Below are 27,569 nucleotides of genomic sequence, written 5' to 3'. Positions count from 1 at the left end.
TACTAGATTTGGCTCTCTGATCCTCCCGCTCTCCTCCCCTCTCCTCCCCTCCCCCCCCCCTCCTCTTTTTCACCCATCACCTCGAATCGCTATCTCGAGGGGATTGACAATGGCTTTAACTTCACCCCCCCGCGGCGTGAAGCCCGGTGACCATCTCTTGGTCGTCCGTAAGCTTTCCTCCCCCCACCACTCCCCCGACGTCGGTCGCATGACCTGCAACCGAGGCGCGTGGGAGTGCGTCACTACCTCCGATCCCTCTACTCACTGATTCTGCGCCCAGATGATTTCGATGCCCGTGGCCCCGACGAACTGACCCTGCGACGCGGCGAGAAAATTGAATTGGTCGAGATGGATGATGGATTCGGGGACGGCTGGTATCTCGGAAAGGATACCAGCTCCGGTGCCTCGGGTCTCTTCCCAGGAGGTAGGATCCCCATCGGTCTGTTCCCGCCGAGAAGGAAGCTGATGGATCGCCCCCGCAGTGTACACGACCGCCGCCCCCAAGATCCCCATTCGGCACCGGACGGAGTCTGAAGCCGATACCTCCCACACGAACGCGCAATCAACCTCCGAAGGGCAGTCCTTGTCGTCCGAGACAACGGCGGTCGTCCCAAAGAGCGGTGAATCCACCCCTCACGCCTCGCGTCATGCGAGTCTGTCCGACATGCGCGCTCCCGACCTGGATGCGGCCTCGTTTGCGCCCAAGCCGCCGCAACGCGCCAGCTCCTCCCCCCTTCCGACGGCCAAAATGGCGGTCGACGTTCAACGCTCCCTGCGCCAGGGCATCGACGGCCAGCTGGCCGGACCTGGCCAGGAGAGTCCCGTTATGAACGAGACCCTGAGTGTCATCGACGAACACATCACCGACCTCAGCACCCCCCGTCACAGCATGGCCCCCCATCAGGAGCACAGCAACAATAACAACAGCAAGGTCGCGAACGACTCCGCCAGCGAATACAGCTCCCACCTGGAGAACCGCATGTCCTACATCAACGGCCACGAGACCGATGAGGAGGAAGAGAACCACCCCACCGAGGACGAGGTCCGGCAGTGGGATCCCGCCGAGACCGCCCGCTATCTGCGCCAGCTGGGCCTTGAAGCCCGTCACTGTGATATCTTCGAAGAGCAGGAGATCACCGGCGACGTGCTGCTCGACATGGACCAGGACTTCCTCTTTATGAAGGAGTTCGACTTTGGCGTCATGGGCCGCCGTCTCAAGACCTGGCATCGGATCAAGGCCTTCCAGGAGGAGGTCAAGGGCGTGATACCGTCCCAACGCCAGTCCTCGCGGGGTTCCACCTCCGGCTTCGCCACCCCAGTGGACGACCGCAGCCTCAGCCGCGCCGGCCACACCAGCTACGTCCTCCCGCGGATTCCCCACGTCCGCGGCTCGACCGGCTCGCACCGCCTGAGCGGCTCCCTGCCCACCAGCTTCGGCGCTCCCGGCTCCGCCCCGGGGCCCCTGGACCATGCCCGTCGACCCTCCGCCGCGTCGATCCGGGATGTCAATCACTCGCGACGCCACTCGTCGATCGACACCACTAACCGGTTCTCCACTGCCGCCGACGGGTCCCCGCCTTTACGTCATCACCAAAGCGGTTCCTTTGATCGCAGCTGGACCCTAAACGGAGGGGGCAGCCAGCGGGCGCAGCCACCCCCGCGCCCGGGCACGTCCCTGGGAGCGGCCCCCGTCACGGCGTCCCCTGACGCCATCACCCCCCCGCACGCCGTCCGCGGATCCGGATCGAACGGATCCGACTCGGCCATCGTCGTGAACGACGATCTCGACCGGGGCTACTTTTCCGGCCCCGAGGCAGACACCCGCCGGGTCAAGCGCCTGCAGAAGCGGACTTCAATGGGCGGGAGCATGACCTCGCGGCTGTCGAGCGGCACGGATGAGCCGCCGTACCGGCTTCTCCCCGGCTCCCGCCGGCGACACTCGCGCATCGGCAGCGCCGACTCCATCCGGGACGCCGTGCCGCCGCCGCCGGCCGGGGCCTCGGCCCGCTCGTCGTACGCTGCGCCCGCGCCGCCGGTGCCCAAGGGTCGGTTCCGGAGCCTGAGCACGCGCATCACCGACCGGCAGGCTCACCCGTCTGCCACCGCCCGCAGCAGCGAGGAGAAGGCCTCGAGCCCCGGCATCCTCGCCGCGCTGTCCCCGTTCACCGGCAAGGCGGACCGGTCCGAGAAGCCGGACCGGGACACGCGAGCGATGTCCCTGAATCCAGTCAAAAACGCAGGGCCCAAGTTCCGCCGGGCCATGGGATTCCGCACCTCATCCGACGTCGCCCCCAAGCGGTTGGACACCACGGTGGGCCCCGCGTCGCCCGCCCGCGACGTTGACCCCGCGTCGGCCCGCACCGGCTCCACGACGCCGTCGACCTCGAAGAGCTCGGAGCGCCACAGCACCGACGGGTCGGCGAAGAACGCGGACGGCAGCCTGTCGCTCCCGCGCAGCCGGACGACCGCGGCCAAGAACGGCACGGGCACCAAGTCGAAGAAGGACACCAGCGCCTACACGCGCGGCCTAGAGAAGAAGTCGCCCCAGGAGCAGATGCGGGGCTGCGACTACGCGGGCTGGATGAAGAAGCGGTCCTCGAACTTGATGACCACATGGAAGCCCCGTCTCTTTGTGCTGCGGGGCCGACGCCTCTCCTACTACTACTCGGAGCAGGACACTGAAGAGCGCGGCCTCATCGACATCACCGCCCACCGCGTGCTCCGGGCGGACCACGACCCGATCGTCGCCCTGCACGCCACGCTCACGGGCGCCACCGCATCGCCGACCTCGCCGCCGACGGAGAAGGTGCCGCTGTCCGAGTCGACGCTGAGGGCCCCAAAGCAGACTAACGAAGGGCCCTTCTTCTTCAAGCTGGTACCGCCCAAAACCGGCCACTCGCGCACGGTGCAGTTCACCAAGCCGGCCATCCACTACTTCCAGGTGGACAACGTCAAGGAGGGGCGTCTGTGGATGGCCGCGCTGATGAAGGCGACCATCGAGCGGGACCTACAGAGTCCGGTGGAGTCGTCCAACAAGCAACGAACCATCAGTCTTAAAGAGGCGCGGCTGATGAACCAACGGCCCCCATCCCTGATGGCCGCTCCGCCAACACCGGAGGAGCCGGAGACGCAGGACCAACCACTACCAATGCCGCCGTCAGAGGCCACAGGCCTACGCACCCAGGGTCTCCGCGCCGACGGCATGACGCCTCCGGCAGAGCCGGCGGCAGCAGTCGATGAAGACAAGCCGGCGTCGAACCAACTGGGCCAGCTGGACACGGGGCCGACCTCGTTGCTCCCGGAGTCGATGACGAAATCCGAATAAACCGTGCCATGTATCCTTGGACGGTGCACCTACCCTATTCCTTCATTTATGACTCGGACCTTTCCTTTGTATTTCCGTTTGTTCCTCTCTTTTTTCTACCCCCTTGCTTGGCGTTTAATGTGATATACCCCCTATTGGATCCACCTTGGATTATTCTTTACCTCTGTCATTAATCCCCGTCCTACCCCATCGTTTTTGTGTCGTTAGTTTGCAATCCATTTGTCTTGTGACTCTGGATCTTTGATCTGGTTCGTATGTAGCGAGAGGATGTGGCGCGCTCTACTAGTCTTGAGTGTAAAATAAGCGTCTCTACGACCTTTCTTTTATCGTCCGAATTTGATCAACTTATTTGATACGGTAGACTTGTGGGAAACAATGCCCTGGCTTCACCTAATCCGTTAAAAATGTTATTTGATTTTTCATTCTATACATTGGGTTCTGTCGATGAACTTTTGACTCGATGCTGTTGTGGTGGTGCCTGTGAGGTAATGATAAACGGAGAGGCTATATATATATATTTTCTATTTGTAGGCTGATACAGGTAGTTAATGCAACGCATGTATATATTCGAGATCTCTGTCCCCACTAAGAATGAACTTGAATTGTAAGTGTTCGCAGCCGGTCTGTTGAGAAAGACCGTTGGAAATATTAGCCATTGTCGGTGGTGGATAATGCTATCTATTTTTATACCGCGCTGATCTTCGATCTTCCCCTTCTTTTCGCCTCAACTTCTCTCTCTCCTCCCCTTCACTCTTTCGGGGCCACAGCACAATGGATCCTCTTCATTCCCAATAAACACAAACCAAATTATATAATTATACTTACAACCCCCCCGCCACCACCCATGCCATCCCCATGTCTCTCCTCCACCTTCTCCGCCGAATCCTATCGCGCGCGCTATGCGTGCTCCTCCCATTGGCCATAACAAGCAGTCTATACCTCTACCTTTACCCCGTCTTCCAAGGTTGCGCATTCCCCCTCCCTACCCCGAACGAAGAGCCTTCCAACCGCCGACTCTCCTACCAACACTCCCTCCACCAACACCTTGCACCGCATTCCGCCCCCGACCCCGCCCTCGTTAGAGTCCTCGTGCTAGCAGACCCACAACTCGAAGGCGACAGCTCGCTGCCCAAACCCGAACATGAGCTCCCCGCGAGACTGCGCTACCACTGGGAGTCAGTGAGCGCGTCCGTCCAGCGCGCCCTGCCTTCTCCCCGGCACGACGACGACGACGACGACAACGATAACGACATCCGCACCGCTGTTCACGACATCCGCACGGCCGTCTCCTCCGCCGTGCGCGCCCTCGCCAAAGACGACCTCCCCCGCGCCCTACGCGCCGCGCGCAAACGCCTCGACCTCCTCGGGAACGACTACTACCTCGCGCATATATACCGCACGCTCCACTGGTGGAGTCGCCCTACGCATGTCACTGTCCTAGGCGATCTCATCGGCAGTCAATGGGTTACGGACGAGGAGTTTGATCGTCGTGGGGGTAGATACTGGGATCGTGTGTTTCGGGGGGGCCAGCGCGTTCCTGATGAGTTGACTGTGACGGGGGCGGAAGACTACACGGGGAGTCATGACGGGGCGGCGTCAGAGGCCGCAACGCTGGAAGAGCTGGAGCTCCAGCGCACCGACTCGCCGTGGGCGCAGCGCATCGTCAACATCGTCGGGAACCACGACGTCGGGTACGCAGGGGACGCCAGCGAGTCGCGACTGGAGCGATTCGAGCGGGTGTTCGGGCGCGCGAACTACGATATCCGATTCCGCGCGCCGCCTGTCCATCTCAACAACGACACTAGCACAATCACACCAATCCTGCACCTCATCAATCTCAACACCCTCACACTAGACACCCCGGCCCTTTCTCCCACGGTCCAAACACACACCTACGCCTACCTCAACGACGTCATCTTCAAACGAAGCTACCCCGTCGAAGACCGCTCCACATTCACCCTGCTCCTGACACATCTCCCCCTGCACAAGCAAGACGGCATCTGCACGGACGGGCCGTACTTTTCGTTCTTCGATAAAGATGACGATAATGGTCCGGGCGGTGTACCACGTTTTCACAAAGGGGGCTTGAAAGAGCAGAACCATCTAAGTGAGCATCTTAGCGCGACGGGTGTCTTGCAGGGGATTTTTGGGATGAGTGGGGAGTTGGACGCCCCTGCTGCCGGACGGGGTAGGAATGGGCTTATCCTTACCGGGCATGATCATACTGGATGTGATGTTGTGCATTTTGTGGATAGGTCTGCGCCTGCATCTTCCACGCCCGACGACACCGAAGCAGAAGCCGATGCTCTCAAAGAAGATGAACAACAACAAGAACCACAATGGACCTGGTCCGCCAAACGCTTCAATCAGCACCAGCAACAGCCGGATGAGGGAAATCCCTCCATCAGAGAAGTAACCCTCCGCTCAATGATGGGCGAATTCGGCGGCAACGCGGCGCTCCTATCACTGTGGTTCGACGCCGACCCGGCTGTCTTGGAGTGGAGGTACGAGATTACGATGTGCGCGGCTGGGGTGCAGCATCTTTGGTGGGCTGTGCATGTTGTCGGTTTTGTTACGTTGGTTGTGGGGGGTGTTTATGGTCTTCTTCTGCTGGCTTCGCCGGGGTCAGCTACTGCTGGGGTTAAGGCTGAGGTTGAGGTCAAGGCTAAGGCTGGAGATGTGGCTAAGGTGTCCGGGGGTAAAGTTAATGTTGGTGACAGCTCTCCCGGGGAGAAGCGGAGAGAGAAGGAGAAGGAGGCTGTGGAGAACGAGGGGAATACTTGAGTCATACACACACACACACACACATATATATATGTATAGATAGATTTAGATGGGGTGTAGGTTGATTGATTGATGTTGTATGATATGATGGATGGACGATGAGTTAGATGCTGATATATTTAGATAGACATGTGGATTATACTACGGCATTGTATATAGCAGCCGTATAGAAATATCCCAATCATATATTATATACTCCGTGTTAGCATATCTTATCTTGACCAATCGACCAAGCAACACCGATTGGCGAGTGATAGGGTTTATGCAACAACTTATGTTGAGACTACATCCAATAAATCGTTTGGTGAATTTTTATATTCCAGATCGCCATGTAACCAGCATCAAACTAGAAAAAGAAAAAGAAAACGGAGGAAAAGGTGTTCATGAGGATGATAAGGATGAGGATGAGAGGGTTGGTTTCTTTTATCGTATCAATCAAAGGCACGTTCGTCAATCCTCCAAGGTACGTAGATACCGACGTAACGGACCACATATAAGAAAAAAGAAAAAAAAAAAAGAAGAAAAAGGAAGACCAAGAGAAGGGGTGGACAGTTTGTTCGTTCGATCGTTGTTTGCATTCATTTAACTTATATGCAAATCGCAACAAGCCCGCTCCGCTTCCCTTCTAACTCGTGGTGGTATCGTTCAGGTTTTTCCATTTGAGAAATTTGGAATCGCAATCTCCCTTGATTACTTTTTCTTCATTTTTTTCTCGTTTCTATATGGCCCTTCTGTTTTCCTGTTGCCCGGGGTTCATGACGACGTTCTTTCGAAGGTGCTTTTTCTTTCGTGGGGGTTGTTTACATGACGACACCGGAGTTGGAAGCGATACGCTGTTTCATAGTTAGTATCTGATCAAGCGTTTTTTTTGTGTAGGATATCCGGGTAGGTGAAAAACGTACGGGCCAAAGCTCAGCAGCCTCCTTTCCGACGGGGCCAGTGATGGCGGAACCCTTCATCTCACCCTTGGCGTTGACGATCTATATCCAAGTTAGCAGGGGTTGCGACTCTCATAGATAGATGTATACATACCACACCGGCATTGTCCTCGAAGTAGAGGTAGATGCCGTCGGGACGGCGCCAGGGCTTGCTCTGGCGGACCACAACGGCGGGCATGACCTTCTTCCGCAGCTCGGGCTTACCCTTCTTGACGGTGGCCATGACCATGTCACCGACACCCGCAGCGGGGAGACGGTTCAGGCGAGCACCGATACCCTTCACCGAGATGATGTACAGGTTACGGGCGCCGGAGTTGTCGCAGCAGTTGAGCACGGCGCCGCTGTAGGATGTTAGTTTCTGACTCCATGCCCGGTTCCAACGGTGTTTTTCTCTTTCGGGTCGAATTCGATGTCGGGATCAACGTACCAAGGCAGACCGAGCGTCATCTTCAGCTTGTTGCCGGCATTACCACCACGTCTGTAAATCTCAATCAGCACTCATTCCCATCTCCAGTTCGCCTTCTCTTAAGGCAGCAGTCCGTGTATAATGAGTCCGAGCAGCTGGTTCGATTCGGTCGGTGATTGGCGTTCTTCTCTTCTCTTCGGGCGTATAGATGGATTCGAAACGTTGCTGAAAGATCTTCCTCCTCACTCCCCATTCCCTCCCATCTCTTCCAAATTATCTCTCCCCTCCGAATCTTCCGCCTTCACACAATAACACTCGTCCAGCATTGTCGTCTCAATCAATCAATCGATCACCGGTCGATCAAATCCGCCTCCCAAACCAGCTGCTGCAGACGCCACGGACACGGCGGAAAAGTCAGGAAAAAACTCACCCTCTCTTAGACATCTTGGGCTATGTATCGCTTGACGGTGTCGGATACTCGAAAATTGGCGAAGGGGGCGACGGGACAGAGGGTCGAACAAGGTCGGAGCGGAGGGTTCAGGTTGGACTTCGCGGATGGGGAATTGCGCTCTCGCTTAGTGTGCGTCGTGTGGAAAATCTTGGCGGCGAGGCGCTCATTGGTCGTTTTCCGGCGGTGGGGCGCCGGGTGGTTTGCCCTAGGGCTAATCCGGATGGGGCTAGCTTGATTAGATAACAGGAACACGTGATATTGACGTATAGATCGAGACCACTCTTATCTACGAAACTACGGCTTACGAGACCTATCTGAAAGAAACTGGTCTGGTAAGTCTTGAATATGCTAGTACAGGCCAATTCAAAAGTCAACAATTAACATAGCTAGTAAAAAAACAAATCATTCATGGTCCAGAACAGAATCCCTCCATCTTTTCGCATGCAAAAGTTATCACCAAAACACCAGTGCCAGTCGTTGCGCCAGGATCCTGAAAACGCCGCGCTCAGTGCGAGTCTACAATTCCTCGCTCTTTGCAGGCTCCTCAGGTTGCGGCTCCGCGGCGGGCTCGGCGGGTTCCTTGGCTGCTTGCGGTTCCGACTCCGACTGCGCCGGTGCGGTCTCCTCCTTGGGCGCCTCCGGAGTCTTCTCCTTCTCGGCAGGTTCTGTCGTCTCGGCCGTCTTTGTTGTATCCTCGGCTTCAGTGGTTTCCTTGGCCTCGAGCTGCTCCGTGGTTTCGCGAGGCGGGGACTGGGCCTTAGGGGGAGACGTCGGCTTTGCGGCGGGTTCTTCGGGTGCCGTGGGTTGCTCAGTCGACGTCTTGTCCTCTTCCTGCTTTTGCGGTTCTTTCTCTGCAGGGGTCTGATTCGCTTGCTGCTCCGGCTCCGGCGCAGCCGCACTGACGTCTTCCATGGGCGTGTCTTCGTCATGCGGCTTGGGCGACGGTTGGCGCGACGGTTGGACGGAGTCGGTGGTAGCCGCCTCCTGCCCGTCCACGGGCATTTCGCTGTTGTCGGCCGCAGAAGCTTGCTCAGTCCCCGACGGGGCCTCGACCGCGGACGTGGAACGGCGAGCTTCAGGAACAGGCTCGGGGATTTCGCCCAATTTCACATCGGCGGTCGTATCCATATCTTCATCCGCGACCGACGACACGTCTTGGGGCGTTGCCATGCCGCTGTCGAGCCCAGAATCAGCCGCATCGACATTCCGATAGTTGACCTGGTTTTTCCGCTTGAGATGGAATGGTTTGCGGTGGACACCGTTGGCGCCGCTCTCGTCTTCGTCTTCGCTGTCACTCAGTTCCCCAGTCTTTTCAACAAGTCGGTCAAAGCGCCGTTGGGTGAAACGCTTGTCTTTGTTCTCATCTTCATCAAGGTCGTCCAAGATGGCATCCGCCTCATCGTCCATGCCTTCAACGAGAGGCTCCCGGGGTACATCGGTCATCTGAACGGATGGCGCGAAGGCGGTCCGCTTAAGGTTCTCAACAACCTGTGTGCGAATTTTGTCCAAGTACTCTTTCGTATTGGCGTTGTCCATATTGGAGGGGCGTACATCCAACTCGTAATTGGGGGCGAAGTACTAGTCTCGTTAGTTGGATCCGACTGCGAGCCGGACTAATTGGCTTACCTCGTAATAGTCATTGTACGGAAGTTCCGATTCCAGTGGGTCCCCAACAAGGATACCGGTCTCGAAGGCCCAGGTCCGGGCTACATTCCGCATCGTGTAACCGCCACCGCCGAGGACCAAAGTTGGCAAGTTAAAGGATTTGACAAAGTTGACACAATTAGCGTGGCCTCTCATACTAAGGTTGAAACACCCCAGGCGATCACCCGAGAGACTGTCACCGCCGCATTGCAAGACAACAGCTTCGGGACGGTAGTACTCCATGACGCTTCTAATGACAGGCTCAAAGATACTCTTGTATGAGACGTCGTCGATGCCATCGCGAAGTGGAAAGTTGACTGCGTAGTTTTTGCCTTGCCCCACACCGGTGTCGCGAAGTTCACCTGTTCCGGGGAAGTACTCGCCATACTTGTGGAAGGAGCATGTCATGACGCGATCGGTAGTGTAAAACGCTTCTTCGACACCGTCGCCGTGGTGGACATCGATGTCAACATAGAGAACTCGCTGTTTGAAGCGCAACAACTCCAGGATGCCCAAAACAATATCTGAAACGGTTCATCAGTACAGGGTGGGAAAAACCCGGGCTGCATTCCCTCCCATACTTACCGTTGACATAACAGAATCCACTGGCTTCGCTCTTCTTGGCGTGATGGAGGCCACCGGCCCAGTTGACTGCGATGTCGCATTTGTTGCGGTTCAACCGAGCCGCGCCTTCCATACTGCCACCGGCGCTAATGCCGCAGAACTCAAACAGACCATCAAACACAGGACAATCATCTCCGACGTTATACTTGCTTTGTTCCTTCGCAAACGAATCCATATTGTCCGGGGTGACCTTCGAGAGGAAATCGATGTACTCGTCTGTGTGGAACTGGGTCATTTCGTATTTCGAAGCCGGTTTCGCGCGCTGTCGATGTGATTGTTAAAAGAAAGCCCCGGACTAGTGGTTATGGCGGAAGAGAATAACTCACATAAATCTCCATTTTCTTGTAGAGCCCATAGTTCATGACCAAACTGTGCGTCATCCTTATGCGATGGGGCTTCATGGGATGCCCCGAGACGTAGGCATAATTTCCCACATCGGAGTCGTAGAAGTAGGCGATCTTCTTGCCCCGGTCCGACGCAGACGTCGAAAGGGGGTCCAAGGGAGGCAATGAAGCCATCTTGGAAGGTAGCGTATTAAACCGATGAATCGATCAGGAGGACTTCAGAAGACTTTAGGAATCTTCAGGAGGTGAAAGAAGTAAGCCCTCTAGACACGGACTTTTCTCGGGCTCAACAACAGATAGGGAAATTTAGAGAGACCAAGGAAGCAGAGGATAGCACTACCTTATGGATGATGACTCGAGAGCACGAATTGACAGATCCGCCGAATGCCAACGGAAACAATCAAGTCACAGAGATGGTGGTGGATAGAGGACTCCGCCACATTCCCATGGCGCGGAGATTGGAAGAACGACGGCGAGGACGAACGGGGAGGCGAGGGAGCAAAAGGCGGCAGCGTCAATTGCGCTCACCGCCTTCGTCAGGCTGGGAGCTTACCTTACCCGCTAACTAGATCGATCCAGTCAACTCATCCGACTGACCATCATTCCTCTTGTTCGATTGCCATTTCATCATACATCTTCCTCGGAGTCACCAGACCCAGCCTGTTTCGTTGATTCTCTATTCACTTCAAATCATTCTAGACTTGAAGTCTCTGATATCCATTCCCTTTAGGGTCACTGTTGAACCCATTCACCTACCAACCACCACCTGGAGCTTCCGCATAGGAACGCTCTGATTTCCCTTTGCTCCCTATCATACCTCATCATTAGCCATGGATCGATTGAATCGTATGCTTCAGGCTGCCCAGGGCATGGGCATGGGTAGTGCAGGCCCCGGAGGCGTGAGTTGATCCTCTTCCCTCAGTCTCATCGCGCCTGTTACAGCTCCCCTCTGGGCTGCGGAGGTGGCCATGCTTGTCACTCTTTTCTCTAACACTCGGCGGAGATACTCTTGTATGGAGGGATATACTGACATATATCGTCTTAGGACACTCCCAACCTGATCGATAACTCCGAAACCGTCCACATTTCGTCGCTCGCTTTGTTGAAGATGTTACGGCATGGTCGGGCAGGTGTGCCTATGGAAGTGATGGGTTTGATGCTGGGAGAGTTTGTGGATGACTACACGGTTCGAGTGGTGGATGTTTTTGCGATGCCCCAGAGTGGTACTGGTGTCAGTGTCGAGGCTGTAGATCCCGTCTTCCAAACTAAGATGATGGATATGCTCCGGCAAACAGGACGGTCAGTCTTCTCGATCGGACATTCTTGATCGTGCTCTGCTGACTGATTGATGCTATCATACAGACCGGAGACTGTCGTTGGCTGGTATCACTCCCATCCCGGTTTTGGCTGCTGGCTTTCGTCGGTCGATATCAACACCCAGCAGTCCTTTGAGCAGCTCAATTCCCGCGCCGTTGCCGTGGTCGTCGATCCGATCCAGTCCGTCAAGGGCAAGGTCGTCATCGATGCGTTCCGTCTTATCCAGCCCCAGACCGTCGTTATGGGCCAGGAACCCCGCCAAACGACGTCCAACTTGGGCCACCTGAACAAGCCGTCGATCCAGGCCCTTATCCACGGCCTGAACAGACACTACTACAGCATCGGGATCGCCTATCGCAAGACCGGATTAGAGGAGAACATGCTGATGAATCTTCACAAGAGTGTCTGGACGGAGGCTCTTCAAATGAAGGATTTCCATGAGGAGGGCCAGCACAACGTGGAGCAAATGCAGCAGCTTGTCAGCCTCGCGGAAGGCTATGAAAAGCGGGTCAAGGAGGAGACGGAGTTGTCCAAGGACCAGCTGAAGACGAGATATGTCGGCAAGGTCGACCCCAAGAAGCGTACGTCGTTTGTGCTTTTTCGATTGTTTTATTACGAAGTTTTACTAACAATACCTGTAGACATTGAGGATATGAGCCAGAAGTTGATCGAGGACAACATCGTGGCGGTATCGCGGCAGATGATCGACAAGGAGGCTTCGGTGGCTCGACTGTCCGGCGGGAAAGGACCCCAGAATGGCAGTGGGATGGAAGTGGACGAAGAGTAATAGATAATTTATAACGCGTGGACATGGAATGCTATTTTGTTTGAAATAAAGCCGCATGTTTAGGCAGCGTACAGGAACAGGATATGTCCTCCTGGCTCCGGCTAGAAGACTCACGATGACGTTCTACGTGGAACAAATCTAAGTGATATGTACGGAGTAGTTTCTATTGTACTATATAGTCGATCGCGATGTCCTCCCGAGATCCCAAAATCTATAATACCCCCAAGCGAAGAAAAAGAAATCCAAATCACACATTCAACACCGACAGCGTCGGAGGCGGGACCTCATCCGCACAAACAAACTCGTTCACCTTCGTCCCACGCACAAAGGGCGGCTCCAACTCCTCGCCATCCCAATCCGTCCAGCCCCGTTCGGGGCCCCAGGCCACCTTCGCCCCCGAGACCCTCGTCTCGAACAGCAACCGCTTCATCAAGGACCCACTCTTGCGCACAGACGGATAGCCATCGAATTCTACATAGGCCAAGTTCGGCAGACGCTTGATAATCTGACGTAGGAGTCCGCCCGCGAACTCCGTGTAAAAATTCGGCGAGATGCGAAACCCCTCGAATACCGGATGCGACGGGTCGCACTCGATGAAGACCTTGAGCGTGCGGACCCGCGTCATCTGCTCCAGGCCCAGGCTGCGGTTGACCGTCCACGACTTGGGTGGCGCCGTCCAGGAAGAGCCTAGAATGAGTTCGATGGTGGCGACCGAGGGGAGGTACTGCGAGGGGATTAAGCGGACGGTCGGCGTGCGCGAGTGGTCCTGGATTTGGAATATACGGAAGGTCTGGGAGGAGTAGAAGAAGTCTGTAGCCTCGTTGTGCATCCGACGCGACACGAGGAACAGAGCGAGACGCTCGGAGAGGGGAGCTAGGGGTGGGTTCTTGGACGAGGCGCCTACGGTGCCGTTGGGGCGCTTGGGTACTGGTTGTGGTCTTTTGCGACGGCGAGGAGTGAACAGGACGAAGGAGTAGATGCGTAGACGGATCTCTGAGGGTAGGTCGAAGAAGGGGAATGGCGTCACAGGTCCTGTTTCCTCCTCTTCCTCATCCTCTGCCTCTTCCTCTACCTTATCTTCTTTCTCCTTTTTTGTTTCTTCCTGCGCCTCATGATTCTCCCGAAGTGTTTTTGCATCCGGCGATGTGGTGCCGTTCAGATGCACCTTTTCCAGTGCTTCTGCCAGGGAAGCCATGTTGTTATGTAGAGTATAATAAATGGAGGAACCTTTGCGTCACCGCAAACTAGGGAAAAAGAGGACAGTTCGCCACGCGGCAAAAATACAGCACACGTTTTCTAAAAAAAAAGAAAAGGAGAGAAGACTTTTCAAAAAATGTATGATTCACATTTCATCCCATTCTCGAATATTAAATGGGAGTTCTCAAAGTATTAAGGATAGTACAGATCCACAGCGAACGAGTGGCGTCTCCCGTCACCATGGACTGACAGAGATTCAAAAAAGGAGGGTTATGTATCCCAACAACGGGGCTGCAACTGCAGGGGGAAACTTTGCTGCGGCTCTTGGGTATAGGAATATCGGTCTCCCCAGCTAATACAACCCAGCATGCATAAGGAGAGTGCTTGCTGGGTCAAATTTACCGTCTGGGTGAAAATCAACTTTCAAATTGTAGAAAAGAAAAGAGAAAGAAAGGAAGAAGAAGAAAAGGCGGAACCGGAAAGAATTTAAAGCACGGGACCTGCGCACGTGGTTTCTGTGTGGTGCCGGAAAAATCGGGACCGCAACTTTTCCGAACAACCTCGAGAGAGAGAAGTGGATGGAATTTCATCACTCTTGAGACCTCGTCTGGAGCTCTATCTCGCTGTCATTCCCCCCCACTTCTCTCCCCACAGGCATTCTTGGTTTGAGGTGCTTCGGTTTGACCTTGTTATTTGTCTTCTGGTCATATCAGATTCGTCTTTATCACACTTTCCTTGAACAGAAGAAGATCGAGCTCTCCTTCCGGGGCATGTGTCTTGCTTCTGTCCGTTTAATTCTATAATAAAGACATCTTTTCCTCCCTTCCATGATGCTTAGTCGCGCCGTCCTCCCTTTGGCTAGGGCCAACGTCCTCCCTTCTACCGTTCGCCTATCGGCCTCCTCTGTCGCCCAGTCGCGATGGTATGCCAAAGTGGGCAAGCCTAAGGCTCCGTATAAGCTCCCCGATTCCGTCACCCCGTCCAAAGCCGACCACCCGGCCCCGTCTTCGGAGCAGAAACAGTATTCGGCAGAGCAACCGGAGTTTGAGACGCCCGCCGATGCCCAGAAGAATACCGCAAACCAAACTTCGGAACCGGTGAGTAGACTCGGATCGTCGGCATACTATGAACCTGTTCTCATTGTGAACCCATCTAGACCGAACCCGCCTCCGCCGCCCCCGAAACGGATGCGCCGCAGAAACCGCTCCCGGATCTCACCCAGGGGATTCCCTCCACGCTGGCCGCAGAGCTGGAAGGCCGTCAGAAGAGCCGCGGACCCACCCATTTGAATCTCACGGAGGACCCCTCGCGAGCGGAGGAGTATACCGATGATGGCTCGGGCGGCGATATCCCCAAGGACGGTTACGTCTCCTCGATGGACCGCCGCAGGGCCCGCATGGCGAAACTGATGTATGTGCTGTTTTTGATGGCAGGTGCCGGCGGTGTGTCTTACCTGGGACGGAACTGGGATACGGAGGAGGAGGAGAGGCTCCATCCGGAGCAGCCCTCCGGCTGGGGTCTGGGGCTCTGGTACAACCGCGTCCGCGCCCGTTTCCTTGACCTCACGAGCTACTACAAAGACCCTGCCTTCCCGAAGCTGCTCCCCGATGAGGACCCCAACTACCGCCAGCCATACACCCTGGTATTGAGTTTGGAAGATCTCCTCGTGCACAGCGAGTGGAGCCGTGAACACGGATGGCGTGTGGCCAAGCGTCCGGGAGTCGACTACTTCCTGCGCTACCTCAACCAGTACTATGAGCTCGTCCTCTTCACCAGTGTACCCAGCATGATGGCGGACCAGGTTCTTCGCAAGCTCGACCCCTACCGTATCATCCGTTGGCCCTTGTTCCGTGAAGCGACCAAGTACAAGGACGGTGAATATGTCAAGGTAAGTCGTGGAGAGCTAGCTTCTCAAGATCGATATTGATTCCGTTGGCTAGGATCTTTCGTACCTCAACCGTGATTTGTCCAAGGTTATCGTGATCGACACCAAGGAGGAGCACGTCCACCTGCAGCCCGAGAACTCGATCATCCTCGACAAGTGGAACGGCGACCCGAAGGACAAGACTCTGGTCGCACTGATCCCCTTCCTCGAGTACTTGGCCGGTATGGGTGTGGACGACGTGCGACCCGTGATCAAGTCCTTCGACGGCACGTTCATCCCCCTGGAGTTCAGCAAGCGCGAGAAGGCCATGCGCGAGCGATTCGAGGCGCAACTGGCCGAGGAGCAGAAGAAGCGCCCCCGCAGCGGCATGGGCACCCTGGCGTCTGCTCTGGGCCTGAAGTCCGGACGCACCATGGACGGCGAGCAGTCCCCCTCCGAAGGCCTCGAGCAAGGCAAGATGCTCTGGGACCAGATCCGCGAGCGCGGCCAGAAGAACTACCAGATGATCGAGAGCGAGATCCGCGCGAACGGCGAGAAGTGGCTGGCCGAGATGGCCGCCGAGGAGGAGAAGGCCCGCCAGGAGCAGATGGACCAGATGAAGGGCTCTTTCACCAGCATGTTCGGCGCTGGCAAGAAGGAGTAATTCACCTTTTGAAGTGTGCTTGAATGTTGCTTCTCCTTCCCCTTTTCTCCCCTCCTCCTCCCTTATCTCTGTCTTTTTATAATGTGCGCCTGCGGTGTTTGATTTCTTTTCTCGTTTCATTGTCCGGGGCGGGTTCATATTAGAGGGTTCTTGTTTGACTCCTGAGCATCATTGTCAAGGGCGATTGTAAAATAGCATTTGGATGTTTTTTAATGGTCTGTATAAATTGGATTCTGTTTTAATTGCTGGGAGGGGATTTGCTGGGTATCTACTGGATGGAAAAGTTGATCCTTGAATTACCAGGTACCGGTCGAATGGCGAATGTTGGTTAGAGGATAGATCTCAGGAGAAACAAGAACATATAAAAACATCTCAAAATATGGGTAAACACCACAAATACAGTAGCTCATTGCGTAGGGTGGAAGGAACGTGAGATGGCAGTATTATTCGTAGATAGTAAGTATCTGATCTTTGCATCATGTCAAGGCTGTTGTCGTCTAGTAGGCCAGGGTATATAATATCGACCGTAATAAATGTACACATAAGTTCCACACTCCCCACCACACAGTACTCCTATCCCGGACCGAAACAAAAAGAAAACAATCAAAAAGCAAAGAAAGAGAGAGGACGAAATCACGTCGGCAGATTAACATCCTGAAAAACCGAAACATCCCAAATCCCGGTCATATCAAACGGAAACCCATCCATGGTCCCAAACGTTCCCGAAATCGACATCATATCATCCACAATATCATTATTCGTCTGCGTCTCGGGCAGCGAAATCGCCGCCGGGTTGACCAGCCGGCCAGCAGTACCACCATCAGCCTGGCCGCCCAAGCCGCCACCGCTGTAGTTAGGGTCTGAGAGGCTGGCGCTGGACGACGGGAACCGGTTGAGCAGCCGCTCGCAGTGGTCGAGACACATGTCGGCTACGTCCCAGTCTTCTTCGTCGCGGACGCGGCGCAAGATGGTGCGGAAGATGTCGACGTTGGAAAGGCAGGAGCGGGCGATTTCGGTGTCTGTTGTTTCGAGGGCGCAGCGGACGAGGAGGGTGGCTGTTGAGGTTAGGTGGAAGGCGCTGTCTTTTTGGGTGTTAGTTCTGTTTCTTGGTCTTTTTTATGATTCCATTGAATGTCTTTCGAATGTGGACGGAAGGGAGGAATGGAGAAGGCACATACAGGGAAGCCAGAACTCGGCGAAGTTCTCCTTTCGCAGAGACGAGATAAAGTGGACGATTTCCTCAGCGGATCGCCGGCACTCGGTCTGGAAGTAGCGCCGGGCTTCGGGGTTATCTGTCTCGCCGCTGTTTACCTCCTGCAGTTGATCTGTGTCAGAGGACAGACGTCGCAGAGAGATGAGATGGGAGTGGAGGGGGACAAGATCGTACCGTGAGTTCTACTCTGGCGACAAGCATCTTGACAGCCAGGAAGCCCAGCAAGAGGCTGCAGCTCCCCGAAATGCGATCCTCTGAACCGTTGGTGGGAGATCGTAGCCAGTCGGGCAATGAATCCTCCCACGAATCCAGGTCCGTGCGGATCTGTCGGACTTTCTTGGATGTCTCGCGCGGTAGTCGTTGCTGGAGTCCGTAGACCAGCGGCATTAATTCGCCCAGGATCTCGGTCAAATGGCATAGTGCGATGTGGCAATGTGCTGCGCGCACGCGCTCTGTCGTACGGGACGTGGGTGGGACGAGGGAATCGACTGTTGGTAAGGGAACGTCGTACTGGTTCTTTGCGATCTGGGGTGGTACGCCGTGGCCGAAACTCCCCCTGGAGGGTTGTGTCAGTTGGGATCTGGTAAGATGACGGAAAATGGCTTACCAGCGATCGTGGATTACCACGCCCCACCACAAACGGATCCGATTGTTCTTCTCCTGCCGGGACAGTCGCCAGTTGATCGGGTCGCGGTTCAAGCCCAGACAGTGCGCAAGGGAGATCATCCGACCACAGCTGATGGCGTTGCCAGTCATGGAGAAGATTGGCCGTCCCGTCAGATCGACGAGCGCTGCGCTGATGGTCGACAGACCTGGCGCGGAGAATTCCTCATGCAGCGCAGCCACGGTCATGTTGACGGCGTACCGGACGTCTGGTTTGGGGTGACACGCCAATTTCGGCGTGTGTTTCCAGTAGACTAGGGACATGGAGTACACCTGACACAAGAGGGACGCAGGGGGTTCCCCGGGTGACTCCGAGATGTACGCCTCCCAGAAACTGTCGCCGTCAAAGATCGGAAACGCGACATTGAACCGGTCCAGGAACCTGTTTCCCGCGAATTAGTAAGATTGTGTGTGTGCCCCCTATCTGGGTTTGGACGCCAATGGAGAGCTTACAGCCTCACCAGATCATGCCGAAACGGCCCCAGTATCTGTTCCAGAATCTCCTTTTGATTTTCCCCGGGAGGGATGCCCACGCGCACGCCTTGTCGCCGTCGCGACACCGTTTGATAGAGGATTGGCTTCCTCGGATCGCTGGAGTAGACGTTGTACGGATGGCCTTTAGGCTCGACCGACTGGCTCGACCCTTCCGTGGGCATGAGCTTCTCAATCACCTGCGCATCATCGGCCACGACGGGCCCGACAATGTGCATCGACTCATTGTGTGGGTCCTCGAGACTCCGCCGCCGAGATCCATTGGGCCGGAACCCGCGCGCGAGATCCTCGCCGGGGCCGCTCGGGGAGGTATCAGCTCGGGGGCGACCGGGGTTGGGAGGAGGACTCATATCCGAGGAGCGTTTGCGTTTCTGGCCTGGTACCGAGGCTCCCCGCGCGTGGTCCGCTGACCAGCTTCTCAATTCGCATCCGTTCGAGGCGACGGGCTCCTGACTGCCCTCCTCCTGGTAGTGACAATCGGCACCCTGGACGCGACAGAGCAAACACGACTGCCCGGGGATGTCCACCGTACAGCGCGACTTGCGTTTTCTGCACAGGTCGCAGGCGCGGACCTTGTGGGACCGGTAGGGACGTGCGCCAGCATTGAACCCCGGGGAGGAGAGCTTCTGGGAGGGGGTATTCGAAATCGTGGAGGGAGGCATGATATAGGTTCCGACGCGTATTCATCAGGGTTCGGAGGAAGGCGAAAAGCTCCAATCGAGCACCGCGCGAGTTGCGCGCTAATCGGCGGAGCTGACCTTTGGGGCACGGTTGTGAGGGGTAAGAGAATGAGACTGGTAGAGTCATGGATTACCACCGGGAAGTCGTAGAAAACATTGAACCGGAGAATGTCAGTCGCATCGACGATGAGACACTCGCATAGTAGTCAAAAAGCCAGATACCCCCCTTTGGTTGTGGACACACTGCCGAGGAGGTAGAGATTTCCATCCAGCAATGCATCGGAGGTCAGCGATGGAGCAGAATCGAGAAGATTATTCACGCGCCGCATGAATATAGATGAGTCAGCTCGTCATAATCATGCACAATCTGCGTCATTCGACCGTCCTGATCGGGACTAGCGTCAGTATGGGGGAAATGACTCAGCAAACAGACTCAGCCAATCAGGCAGCAGTAGGATTCACCTGATCGCAACCCAAAGAAGACCAAATGCAGCAGGAGAACACACTAGACGCGATAATCCATGAATGAGACCATGTGGGAGAATACGAAGGATCCAAACACCAATGGAGGGACAAACGAGTAGTCTGAACTCTCCAGAAAGTGGACGGGGTTACTATTAATATCCTGCCGTGCTTGTGATCGGACAGCGTCAGTGCCAAAGGCAGCTAAACGGTAGTCTCATTCTTGGCGTCATTTCTTGTCCCGCGTTCTGCTGCTTCTTCTTCTTCTCTCCACATTCTTTTCTGCTTCCTCTTCTGTCTCTGATCTTCTGGTGTTTTAGGGCTCCCTGGAAGGATGTGATCGAGTCCTTGGAGGAACCCCCGACTGCATCGTTCGTCTGAAACGCCTAATTCCCATTTCAGACAACCTCCGAGACGCCAGAGTTACGGTGCATCAGACCAGCACAACACAGCCACCGCTATCGCTAAACTACTATCTATTAATTGGTGGTCCCCGGTCAATCCTTTCACTAGAGCTTACATTTTTATCCACGTTTAATCCCCGGGATACGGACATCCGTTACTAGAGAATAACAACCCGGACAACACCGATTAACTAAAGAAGAAAGAAAAAAAAAAAAAAAAAAAGGGCTAGGGGTCATCGAGAAAAAAAAAGAAAAGAAAAGGAAAGGAAAGCCAAAAAAAAAGAGAGCAATCATCCAGGTTGATCTTGTTCTACTATCATCCTCTCCGTCAACATAATCGTGAAAGAATGCCCCCCGTGTCCAATTGAAACCTCGAGATGCCCTCGGTTCCACGGATGTGAACATACATGTGGCGACTGATCATGGAAAAGGATGTGAGTCTGCCTGGCGCCGAACAATTGAACGGTCACGAGCAGCTGGTTCACGTCCTTCCCCTCCAATTACCATCGCAACCTCACCGGCGCATGTCGCTGGAAAAGACCCGGGAACGGACGGGAGGGCAGATCGCCGCACTCTTCAACCGCTTGCCCCGGACGGTCATTGAGCTGTAAGTGATCTGGCCCTCCAGGCTCCAGGACTAGCAATCGGTTTCCAGCCGGCGCGAATAGATCGTTTTAACAGATGGCATAGCATTCTCTACGTCGCCGAACCGAGCACGTTTGCATCGCTGGCCCTGTTGAATCGGAAATGGCGGCGCATCTCGGACTCGTATATCCTCTACGATCACCATCTCTCGCGGTGCCCCTCCTTCGCCCTCACCCAGAGAGCTTTTTCGAACTCCGAGCACCCTAGCGACCTGGCCACTTTGAAGCACCGCTTTGCTACCGAAATCCGACGGAACGGCTTCGCGGTATATTTTCGTCCCCGAAAGACCCTCATCAAATTGATTTCCACCTCCTTGAGCTCCTCGACGGCGTTTCCGCAGGGCGAGGCGTTTCGATTCGCGTTCTCACCGAATGCGCAGTTGATCCTCTGCATCAGCTCGTCTCGGATCGTAGTCCTCGACGTGACTGCAGACCGTGCAGTCGTGAGGCACGAACTCAAGACGTGGAGACGCCCGTTGAACGCCACGATCCTGGATGATGGCTCCATCCTGGCGGTCGTCTCGTCGACGCACCAGGTCAATATCTACGACCTCTCGACGGGCGACGCAAAACACGTCCAGAACCTCGAGTTGAACGACGCTCCCCGGACCTTGACCCTCTCGCCCACCGGGGGGGTGTTGGCCGTGGCGTATGACGATCGGATCGAGGTCTATGCGATCGGCCAAGAGACCCTTGTGACCGATCGAAGAGCGGTCCGCTGTCAGGGCGTGGACTCGATCTCATTCTCGTCAGATGGATTCATGCTACTCGGTTCGTCTGTCGGTTCAAGAACTCAAGGCCTGGTCACTATCACCGTGCCTTTCTACACCGATGCCGACGTCGAGGCTTCCCCGCGAGACGCTCAGATCCGAATGTGGACCAGCCAGGTCCTCTTCCCGGACATCACCAGGGGGTTTAGCCATGCGTCGTTGCTGCCACAGCATGCTGAGGGGGAGAGCAGCTGGCTGCTCGGATTTGATCGAGAGGTGGGGGCCTTCCGAGCGATTGGAGCCAGCGATGTCAATTCGGGGACGGCGTATTTCGGAAGCCCCTTATCGTCAGGGGGTGCCCAGGAATGCCAACCGTCCCTGCTGCCAGCCGTTGATGGTCAAGGGGAGCTCATAGCGTTGGGATTCGAGGATTCGGGGCTGTGGGTGTTTGGCGTACCGGCTCGTCTGGACATAGCCCCCTCAGCCACCTCCGCGGGGGCTATACACGCGGCCCAGAGAAACGGTCACAACCGTGCCCTCGAGGAGCCGTCGTTAACCGCGCCAAATAACCTGCCACGGTTGCGGGAGTCGATTACCCGCCCCAAATGGCTGATCGATGGCCACCAAATGAGCGACATGCCGGGCATTACCGCGGCCAGTTGGGTCCGACGGACCACGAAGCCTCCTGATCACCGTCGACTGGTCGCCGTGGCCCCAGGTGGCATCCGGCCTCCGACACTCGGCGAGGAAGATGTTCCAGTCGATGGTGGCCGGGTACTGCTTTTGGATTTCGACCGATCTCCACAGAATGGACCAACCCTCGAACTCAACATCGAAGTTGGCGACGCCGAACCGAAGATGCTCGGGGAACCTAACCCCAGCCTGGATACCGAGGTTGAGCTAGAAAGACGGAGGACGCATCTACGCCGCGGCGGCCCACCCCAGCGGGCCAATGCTCCTGCACGAGAGTCGTACCCGGCATCCTTATCTACGCCCCAGCTGTCCCCCGACCTGGTTTCTCGGGACCTTTCTCTTTTTTCTACCATGCCAATCGGGTCGGGCGAGGGGGACATGCCCTCCTTCCCTGACAGCCCCTATAATAATACCCAACCGAGGTCGGGGGACACCCTCCGCCGAGCGGCTACTGCTGCTGCCGCCAGTCGTGAGCGGTATAACCCCCAGCAGCGTCAAGAGGCCCCCCGCGTGCACGACAACACGCCAGTTCATCCGCTGTTCCAGGTCCCTCATGAAAGTGATGCGGACAACTGGGTGCCTCCCCCGCCTCCCTACTCTCGCGAGCCAGATGGACCGCTTCCCGACTACCTACGGCGAACCCTGCAACCCTCCAGGACAGAGCCTCTCAGAAGGGTCAGCCAGGCACCGGGCCTTTTTCGACGATCCCACACTACGCGATTAGAAGATGTATCCGAGCGTTCGTCGCGGGGCTCGCTGCACCGACTCAATACCATCAGCGTTTCCAGCTTGGCCTCTCGCAGAAGAAGAAACACGGTAGACTCCGACACCGACGTCGCAAACCGAGGACCGCCCAATTCCATGCGAAGGAGAGCGAGTTCTACCACCCAGCATGTGCAAATAAACGAGGAACCAGCGGTTCCTCCCCTCCCCGAGCACATCCCTACCGTTCCTCTAGCTACACCACAGGCGAACCTCGCCTCATCTCCGGCTCCAGCCCCCCAGCCAGACAACCCCCCAGGATTGTGGTCAACCGCAGCACCCACCTGGATAGCCGCCGCGCGACGCGCCTCCCAGCGCCTCAACCCCATCCGCCAATCCCCCGAGGACGGAGTCCGCCGCGGGTCTGCTCCGGGTCGACAACCCCTCGCCAACGACCTAACCAACTATCCCTACTTCCGTTCCTCGCCGAACCTCCAGGTCCAAAACCCGCAATACACCCAGCCCCAGCGCTGGTACCCGCAATACCGCAGCGGATTCCAACGCCCGGCAGACCGGCGCTCCCAGTCTCACGATATCACGCAACTATCATCCCCCATGGGGCCGGCCATCCAGCCCCTCAGCCGACGCGTCTCCACGGAACCCACCTTCTCCAGAAGCTCCCTAGCATCGCACGACATCTGGCGACGGCGCATCGAGGACTGGAACGAGCAGACTATCAGTGAGCGTAGCAAGAAACGAAGCAAGTGTGTAGTCATGTGATGTGATGTCCTACCTTTTTATATACCTGGCTGGACCTGTTGTTTTTGGATACCATATGATTACTGATCTTTTTTCTTCTTCCCTTAACTCACCTTTCTTTCGTTTTACTTATTTTTTTTTTTTTCCTACTTTTCTTCTACATCATCTTTTCTTTTCTTCTCTTCAGGGGCTACGTTTGTTACATATACCCAATCGGTCTTACAGTACATGGCTTTTTTTTTCTTTTCTTTCTTCCTTTTTTGTACAGCATCTGATGGGGAGTCTACTTATATTCTTCCCATTCGATGTTGAACATTGGTTGTTGGATAGTAGGTGTCCATGTCAACCTTGGTCAATACATACTTACCTCACTTCTTCTTCCCCCCCACGCTCGCTACTGACTACGGGCGTGCCTTGGGCATTTTCTTTACATTTTTGTTTCTGAAAATAAAATAAATAAATAACTAGCTCCATAAATATGATAACGGATCGATTTTAACTTCAGAACCAAGTTCAGCTCAAGGATCAATTTCAGTGTAGAAAGGACGCGGTTGTCGTAATCAAGGGGGAAGGAATTAGAGCGTATCAAATTAGTCGTACTCGTACATCGCAGAGAAAAGCGCTAAAGAGGTAACAAAACAAAAAACAAAAAGAAAAAATAAAAGAAAAAAGCTTATGAGAAGCAAAGAAAGGAAACGCTACTACGGATACTCCGTACAGCTTCAACAACCACCGCCGCCGCCACCACCACAACCGCCTCCTCCTCCTCCTCCTCCACAGCCCCCTCCTCCTCCTCCTCCACCACAGCCTCCTCCTCCTCCGGATGATCCCCCGCAGCTCCCACTCGCACATCCTCCAGAGCATGCACCACCGGACGTCCCACCGCACGATCCAGCCGCGGCGCCGCCTCCACACGTCCCCGCGGCGCAGTTGCCATGCGCCCCCGAATCGAGGTTCATACAGCTGGGGTTGCACGCGTAGGAACCAGCATGCACGCTGGGGTCGCAGGTGTAGGGCGCATAGTAAGGCACGAAGACCGGATAGCCCCACATGAGCGGGTAGCTCCCGACGGCGGACTCATCGGCGGTTCGTTTCCGCGGCTCCTTGCCTGCCTTACGGTCGCGCTTTTCGGCGCGGCGCTGCGCCTTCTCGTAGTTGCTGCGCAGGCGGAGGAATTTGGCTTGGTGCGGGTCTGAGTAGATTCCGCGGGACGTGTTGGGGCGGACGGCGCTGTGGGCGGAGATGTGTGGGTTTTCGTCCGGGTTGGAGGAGATGTCTGGGCGGTCGTGGAGGCGGGCGGCGGCCGTGCGGGCGCGTGCGGTGGTTGAGGAGACGAAGATGCCGTCGCGGAGGTCGGAGACGCGAATCGCTTCGCAGTACCAGCAGGTGCATTCGCTGTAGATTTCGCCGTTGGTGATTTTCTTGTACATGCGGCTGGTCCATTCAAAGCCGTCGGAGAGGGCATTTTCGTCGACTTTGTCGTCGTGGTCGATTAAGACGCGGAACGGGCGTTCACTTTTGGTCTGCGTGGTGGAGAACTCGAAATAGCGGAGTGGGGCGAGCTGGTGCGTGTGCCATGCGAGGTCGATGTCGAGGGTTGGCACGGCCATGTGCTGTGGGTTGCTTGCCATGATGTAGAAGAAGACGGTGTAGCGGGCGATGAGCCGCGCCATGGTTTCCATGACTGTGGGCGAATGCAGCCAGTCGATGTTGTCCATCTTCTGTACGAAGGTGCCCTGTCGGATGACAGCGCCGACCAGGTCCAACGCGAAAGGCGTCGCGTTGTCCCAGTACCGCGACATCATGCGCCGGAACGCGATCTTCTCGGCGGGCATCAGGCTCGGAACGAGACTGCCTGGGTTGGCCGTACGCAGGACGTTCTTGTTGCGGAGCTGCGTCTCGAGGTTCTCTCGTAGCTTGAGCATCGTCGGGCACCGCGCTTCGCTTTGGCTGGCGTGTGTGTCTTCGAGGATTGTCACGCACGCGGCCTTGACGAATCGATTCGGGAAGGTCGTCTGTGCGTGTTCACGCTTGGTAGACCGACGACCCTCGGGGATTCCCCGGACGCTGTACAGCGTTCCCGGCATGGGTCGGTTATGGTCGTAGAGTGCACGCACGTCCTCTCGGAACTTGGCGATCTTGAGCCGCTCGTGATCGATGACGAAGCCACACGAGAGACATTGGGAACGGAACTTTTTGTCCGCGTATCCCTGGCAGTCTTCGAACGCCACGACGAGGGGAAGCTTGATGGCTCCGTCTGTCCAAGGGACGGCGACCTCCTTGCTGCAAGCGGGACAATTGAGGAACTTGGGGGCCGAGTCAACGAGATTGTCCCAGGGGCAACGAGTCTGCTTGAGGAACAACTCCCGTGCGCCATGGCCCGGCTCGTATTCCAGCGATCGGTCATCGACGCACGAGTTGATCACCGCCCAGGGAAAACCGGTACACCAGAAGCCCATCTTACCGTCTCGGATGCAGTCTTCCAAGAAGGCGCGCGGGTTCAGCATGTGTGCATGCCATACCATCAAGACGTCTGACGGTGCCAACGTTAGCAGAAGTTCATGGGCCTATGTGAGATCAAAGACTACTGCCACTCACCTAGAGGAGGCAACCGCTCTGCAGACCAGGAACATTCACTGTTCCATTCTGTGATGTAGTCATAGGCGTTCGTCTCGAGATCGACGGTTGTGACGGGCTCTCGCGAGGCTCGCACGCAGGTCCGCCACCACACCGCATAACGGTCAACAGCGCGAGTGACATAGATAGCCCATCGCTTCTCCCTGATGCGGGCACCAGCCTCGCCGGTTTCTTCAAGGAATACTTTGGGGTCCGGGTCCATCAGACCGAAGAGGCCGTCTGTTCCGGCCACCGCTTCACGCAGGTCGGCCAATACCGCCAAGAATTTGAGATGAGCTACACACTCATCTCTAGAAACCGTCTCGGTCGTGGGATCGGAGGCTCTCTTGCGCAAATCCAGCGGTGGAATGATCAATGGCGGTTCATCGAATTGTGGCGGCATAGGGGTGGGTTCGTAAACTGGGGGGTCGTCCCCTAGTTTGTTTTTTCCGTTGACAGACATATTTTGAGAGGAAGTTGTTGCAAGGCTATACAATGTTGAAATTTCGTTGCGGGGTTGGGTTCATCGTAGATCGGAGAGGGTACAGAAATTTGAGAAATATCCAGTTCGACCGCAAGTGGGGAGAATATAAGAATCTTATTAGGATTTGTATTCCGTACGATGACGGGACTAAATAGGGGACGCTGCGTCAGACTTGCGCAACTGGCGTCACGGCCATCAGAGCCTCGGATTCCAAACGCCAAACCTTCGTAGGGTCAAGATCTACTGCTCAAGCCGATCGCAGACCTAAGAAGTCAGTATAAATAGAAATACAGACAGAAGGCTGGACATCGAATATTCCATATCCACCCACCTCATCAGGTCAATGTCTCGAGTATCCTCCAGCCTATCAAAGGATGTCAGACAGTGTGCATTGCCCCGACAAAGACGTGTTCAAGCTTTCCCATTAGTTAATTAGCCATGGGGCGTCGCTCCTTCCCTCCTGGGCGGCAGTGCAAGGCTGAGTGACGATCTTTCAAAGGAACTGCTCGGGTTCTGCGGGGCGCATGAGCATTCCAAGGGACCTAAACACACAAACCCAGGAATTGGCCGGAATATTACCCCATCTCAAGGGGGGTCATCGGGCTGATTATTTATTGGGAGTAATACGAAGTGGCAAGTTGAGCGCCCGATCAGCCTTTCAATATGTCATCTAATCTGACACTGTTCGGATTGAAACTTCCA

The 27,569-nt window shown here is 55.8% G+C and overlaps 10 protein-coding genes across 10 annotated transcripts; 4 read left to right on the top strand and 6 right to left on the bottom strand.

The window, feature by feature from the left end:
- Positions 1–109: 109 nt before the first annotated feature.
- BDW47DRAFT_120457 (putative polarized growth protein (Boi2)) lies at positions 110–6,109 on the top strand (the record flags this gene model as incomplete). The annotated part of the gene is made up of 4 exons (XM_024815489.1): positions 110–167; positions 281–424; positions 483–3,303; positions 4,258–6,109. The coding sequence occupies 4 exons, from the start codon at positions 110–112 to the stop codon at positions 6,107–6,109; spliced, it is 4,875 nt and encodes a 1,624-aa protein (XP_024668342.1).
- Positions 6,110–6,346: 237 nt separating this feature from the next.
- Positions 6,347–7,982, bottom strand: BDW47DRAFT_112415 (60S ribosomal protein uL14). Its single transcript, XM_024814163.1, has 5 exons — positions 7,884–7,982; positions 7,475–7,525; positions 7,142–7,388; positions 7,012–7,089; positions 6,347–6,942 (listed from the first exon to the last, which is right to left on the bottom strand). The coding sequence occupies exons 1-5, from the start codon at positions 7,895–7,897 to the stop codon at positions 6,910–6,912; spliced, it is 423 nt and encodes a 140-aa protein (XP_024668341.1). The 5' UTR covers positions 7,898–7,982; the 3' UTR covers positions 6,347–6,909.
- A 249-nt stretch (positions 7,983–8,231) lies between these two features.
- On the bottom strand, positions 8,232–11,076 carry rpdA (histone deacetylase RPD3). The gene is made up of 4 exons (XM_024814162.1): positions 10,499–11,076; positions 10,134–10,434; positions 9,531–10,072; positions 8,232–9,482 (listed from the first exon to the last, which is right to left on the bottom strand). Exons 1-4 carry the CDS (start codon positions 10,688–10,690, stop codon positions 8,421–8,423), a joined length of 2,097 nt encoding a protein of 698 aa, XP_024668340.1. The 5' UTR covers positions 10,691–11,076; the 3' UTR covers positions 8,232–8,420.
- Positions 11,077–11,112: 36 nt separating this feature from the next.
- BDW47DRAFT_112411 (proteasome regulatory particle lid subunit RPN11) lies at positions 11,113–12,712 on the top strand. Its single transcript, XM_024814161.1, has 4 exons — positions 11,113–11,415; positions 11,562–11,815; positions 11,879–12,414; positions 12,475–12,712. Exons 1-4 carry the CDS (start codon positions 11,347–11,349, stop codon positions 12,618–12,620), a joined length of 1,005 nt encoding a protein of 334 aa, XP_024668339.1. The 5' UTR covers positions 11,113–11,346; the 3' UTR covers positions 12,621–12,712.
- A 48-nt stretch (positions 12,713–12,760) lies between these two features.
- Positions 12,761–14,271, bottom strand: BDW47DRAFT_112407 (uncharacterized protein). The gene has a single exon (XM_024814160.1). The coding sequence runs from the start codon at positions 13,813–13,815 to the stop codon at positions 12,868–12,870; it is 948 nt and encodes a 315-aa protein (XP_024668338.1). The 5' UTR covers positions 13,816–14,271; the 3' UTR covers positions 12,761–12,867.
- Positions 14,272–14,353: 82 nt separating this feature from the next.
- BDW47DRAFT_112406 (protein translocase subunit TIM50) lies at positions 14,354–16,714 on the top strand. The gene is made up of 3 exons (XM_024814159.1): positions 14,354–14,914; positions 14,974–15,705; positions 15,758–16,714. The coding sequence occupies exons 1-3, from the start codon at positions 14,645–14,647 to the stop codon at positions 16,343–16,345; spliced, it is 1,590 nt and encodes a 529-aa protein (XP_024668337.1). The 5' UTR covers positions 14,354–14,644; the 3' UTR covers positions 16,346–16,714.
- A 96-nt stretch (positions 16,715–16,810) lies between these two features.
- On the bottom strand, positions 16,811–19,899 carry BDW47DRAFT_78738 (putative C6 transcription factor). Its single transcript, XM_024819861.1, has 5 exons — positions 18,675–19,899; positions 18,166–18,603; positions 17,733–18,114; positions 17,524–17,659; positions 16,811–17,427 (listed from the first exon to the last, which is right to left on the bottom strand). The coding sequence occupies exons 1-5, from the start codon at positions 19,373–19,375 to the stop codon at positions 16,979–16,981; spliced, it is 2,106 nt and encodes a 701-aa protein (XP_024668336.1). The 5' UTR covers positions 19,376–19,899; the 3' UTR covers positions 16,811–16,978.
- A 409-nt stretch (positions 19,900–20,308) lies between these two features.
- BDW47DRAFT_78728 (uncharacterized protein) lies at positions 20,309–20,853 on the bottom strand. The gene has a single exon (XM_024819860.1). The coding sequence runs from the start codon at positions 20,662–20,664 to the stop codon at positions 20,380–20,382; it is 285 nt and encodes a 94-aa protein (XP_024668335.1). The 5' UTR covers positions 20,665–20,853; the 3' UTR covers positions 20,309–20,379.
- Positions 20,453–24,125, top strand: BDW47DRAFT_112404 (F-box domain protein). Its single transcript, XM_024814158.1, has 2 exons — positions 20,453–20,866; positions 20,950–24,125. The coding sequence occupies exons 1-2, from the start codon at positions 20,667–20,669 to the stop codon at positions 23,786–23,788; spliced, it is 3,039 nt and encodes a 1,012-aa protein (XP_024668334.1). The 5' UTR covers positions 20,453–20,666; the 3' UTR covers positions 23,789–24,125.
- A 364-nt stretch (positions 24,126–24,489) lies between these two features.
- Positions 24,490–26,786, bottom strand: BDW47DRAFT_120449 (uncharacterized protein; the record flags this gene model as incomplete). The annotated part of the gene is made up of 2 exons (XM_024815488.1): positions 24,490–26,300; positions 26,366–26,786. The coding sequence occupies 2 exons, from the start codon at positions 26,784–26,786 to the stop codon at positions 24,490–24,492; spliced, it is 2,232 nt and encodes a 743-aa protein (XP_024668333.1).
- Positions 26,787–27,569: the final 783 nt, after the last annotated feature.

Source organism: Aspergillus candidus (assembly GCF_002847045.1).
Source record: "Aspergillus candidus strain CBS 102.13 unplaced genomic scaffold BDW47scaffold_65, whole genome shotgun sequence".
Taxonomy (NCBI): Eukaryota; Fungi; Ascomycota; class Eurotiomycetes; order Eurotiales; family Aspergillaceae; genus Aspergillus; species Aspergillus candidus.
Note: the sequence above shows the minus strand (reverse complement) of the source record. Positions and strands in the feature narration are given on the sequence as shown.

What these genes read in the sequence shown, in the direction of transcription:
- BDW47DRAFT_112415 (XM_024814163.1), bottom strand. An exon ending in ATGACGCTCGGTCTGCCTTG is followed by an intron (nt 7,389 to 7,474) that starts GTACGTTGATCC and finishes AACATCCTACAG; the next exon opens with CGGCGCCGTGCTCAACTGCT. An exon ending in TCGAGGACAATGCCGGTGTG is followed by an intron (nt 7,090 to 7,141) that starts GTATGTATACAT and finishes ACTTGGATATAG; the next exon opens with ATCGTCAACGCCAAGGGTGA.
- rpdA (XM_024814162.1), bottom strand. Translation starts at nt 10,690, where the DNA reads ATGGCTTCATTGCCTCCCTTGGACCCCCTTTCGACGTCTGCGTCGGAC. An exon ending in ACAAGAAAATGGAGATTTAT is followed by an intron (nt 10,435 to 10,498) that starts GTGAGTTATTCT and finishes TCACATCGACAG; the next exon opens with CGCGCGAAACCGGCTTCGAA. An exon ending in TGGATTCTGTTATGTCAACG is followed by an intron (nt 10,073 to 10,133) that starts GTAAGTATGGGA and finishes GAACCGTTTCAG; the next exon opens with ATATTGTTTTGGGCATCCTG.
- BDW47DRAFT_112411 (XM_024814161.1), top strand. Translation starts at nt 11,347, where the DNA reads ATGGATCGATTGAATCGTATGCTTCAGGCTGCCCAGGGCATGGGCATG. An exon ending in GTAGTGCAGGCCCCGGAGGC is followed by an intron (nt 11,416 to 11,561) that starts GTGAGTTGATCC and finishes ATATCGTCTTAG; the next exon opens with GACACTCCCAACCTGATCGA. An exon ending in ATGCTCCGGCAAACAGGACG is followed by an intron (nt 11,816 to 11,878) that starts GTCAGTCTTCTC and finishes GCTATCATACAG; the next exon opens with ACCGGAGACTGTCGTTGGCT.
- BDW47DRAFT_112407 (XM_024814160.1), bottom strand. Translation starts at nt 13,815, where the DNA reads ATGGCTTCCCTGGCAGAAGCACTGGAAAAGGTGCATCTGAACGGCACC.
- BDW47DRAFT_112406 (XM_024814159.1), top strand. Translation starts at nt 14,645, where the DNA reads ATGATGCTTAGTCGCGCCGTCCTCCCTTTGGCTAGGGCCAACGTCCTC. An exon ending in CAAACCAAACTTCGGAACCG is followed by an intron (nt 14,915 to 14,973) that starts GTGAGTAGACTC and finishes GAACCCATCTAG; the next exon opens with ACCGAACCCGCCTCCGCCGC. An exon ending in AGGACGGTGAATATGTCAAG is followed by an intron (nt 15,706 to 15,757) that starts GTAAGTCGTGGA and finishes TCCGTTGGCTAG; the next exon opens with GATCTTTCGTACCTCAACCG.
- BDW47DRAFT_78738 (XM_024819861.1), bottom strand. Translation starts at nt 19,375, where the DNA reads ATGCCTCCCTCCACGATTTCGAATACCCCCTCCCAGAAGCTCTCCTCC. An exon ending in CGGCATGATCTGGTGAGGCT is followed by an intron (nt 18,604 to 18,674) that starts GTAAGCTCTCCA and finishes CGCGGGAAACAG; the next exon opens with GTTCCTGGACCGGTTCAATG. An exon ending in CGCCGAGTTCTGGCTTCCCT is followed by an intron (nt 17,428 to 17,523) that starts GTATGTGCCTTC and finishes ACACCCAAAAAG; the next exon opens with ACAGCGCCTTCCACCTAACC.
- BDW47DRAFT_78728 (XM_024819860.1), bottom strand. Translation starts at nt 20,664, where the DNA reads ATGTTCACATCCGTGGAACCGAGGGCATCTCGAGGTTTCAATTGGACA.
- BDW47DRAFT_112404 (XM_024814158.1), top strand. Translation starts at nt 20,667, where the DNA reads ATGTGGCGACTGATCATGGAAAAGGATGTGAGTCTGCCTGGCGCCGAA. An exon ending in CCCCGGACGGTCATTGAGCT is followed by an intron (nt 20,867 to 20,949) that starts GTAAGTGATCTG and finishes CAGATGGCATAG; the next exon opens with CATTCTCTACGTCGCCGAAC.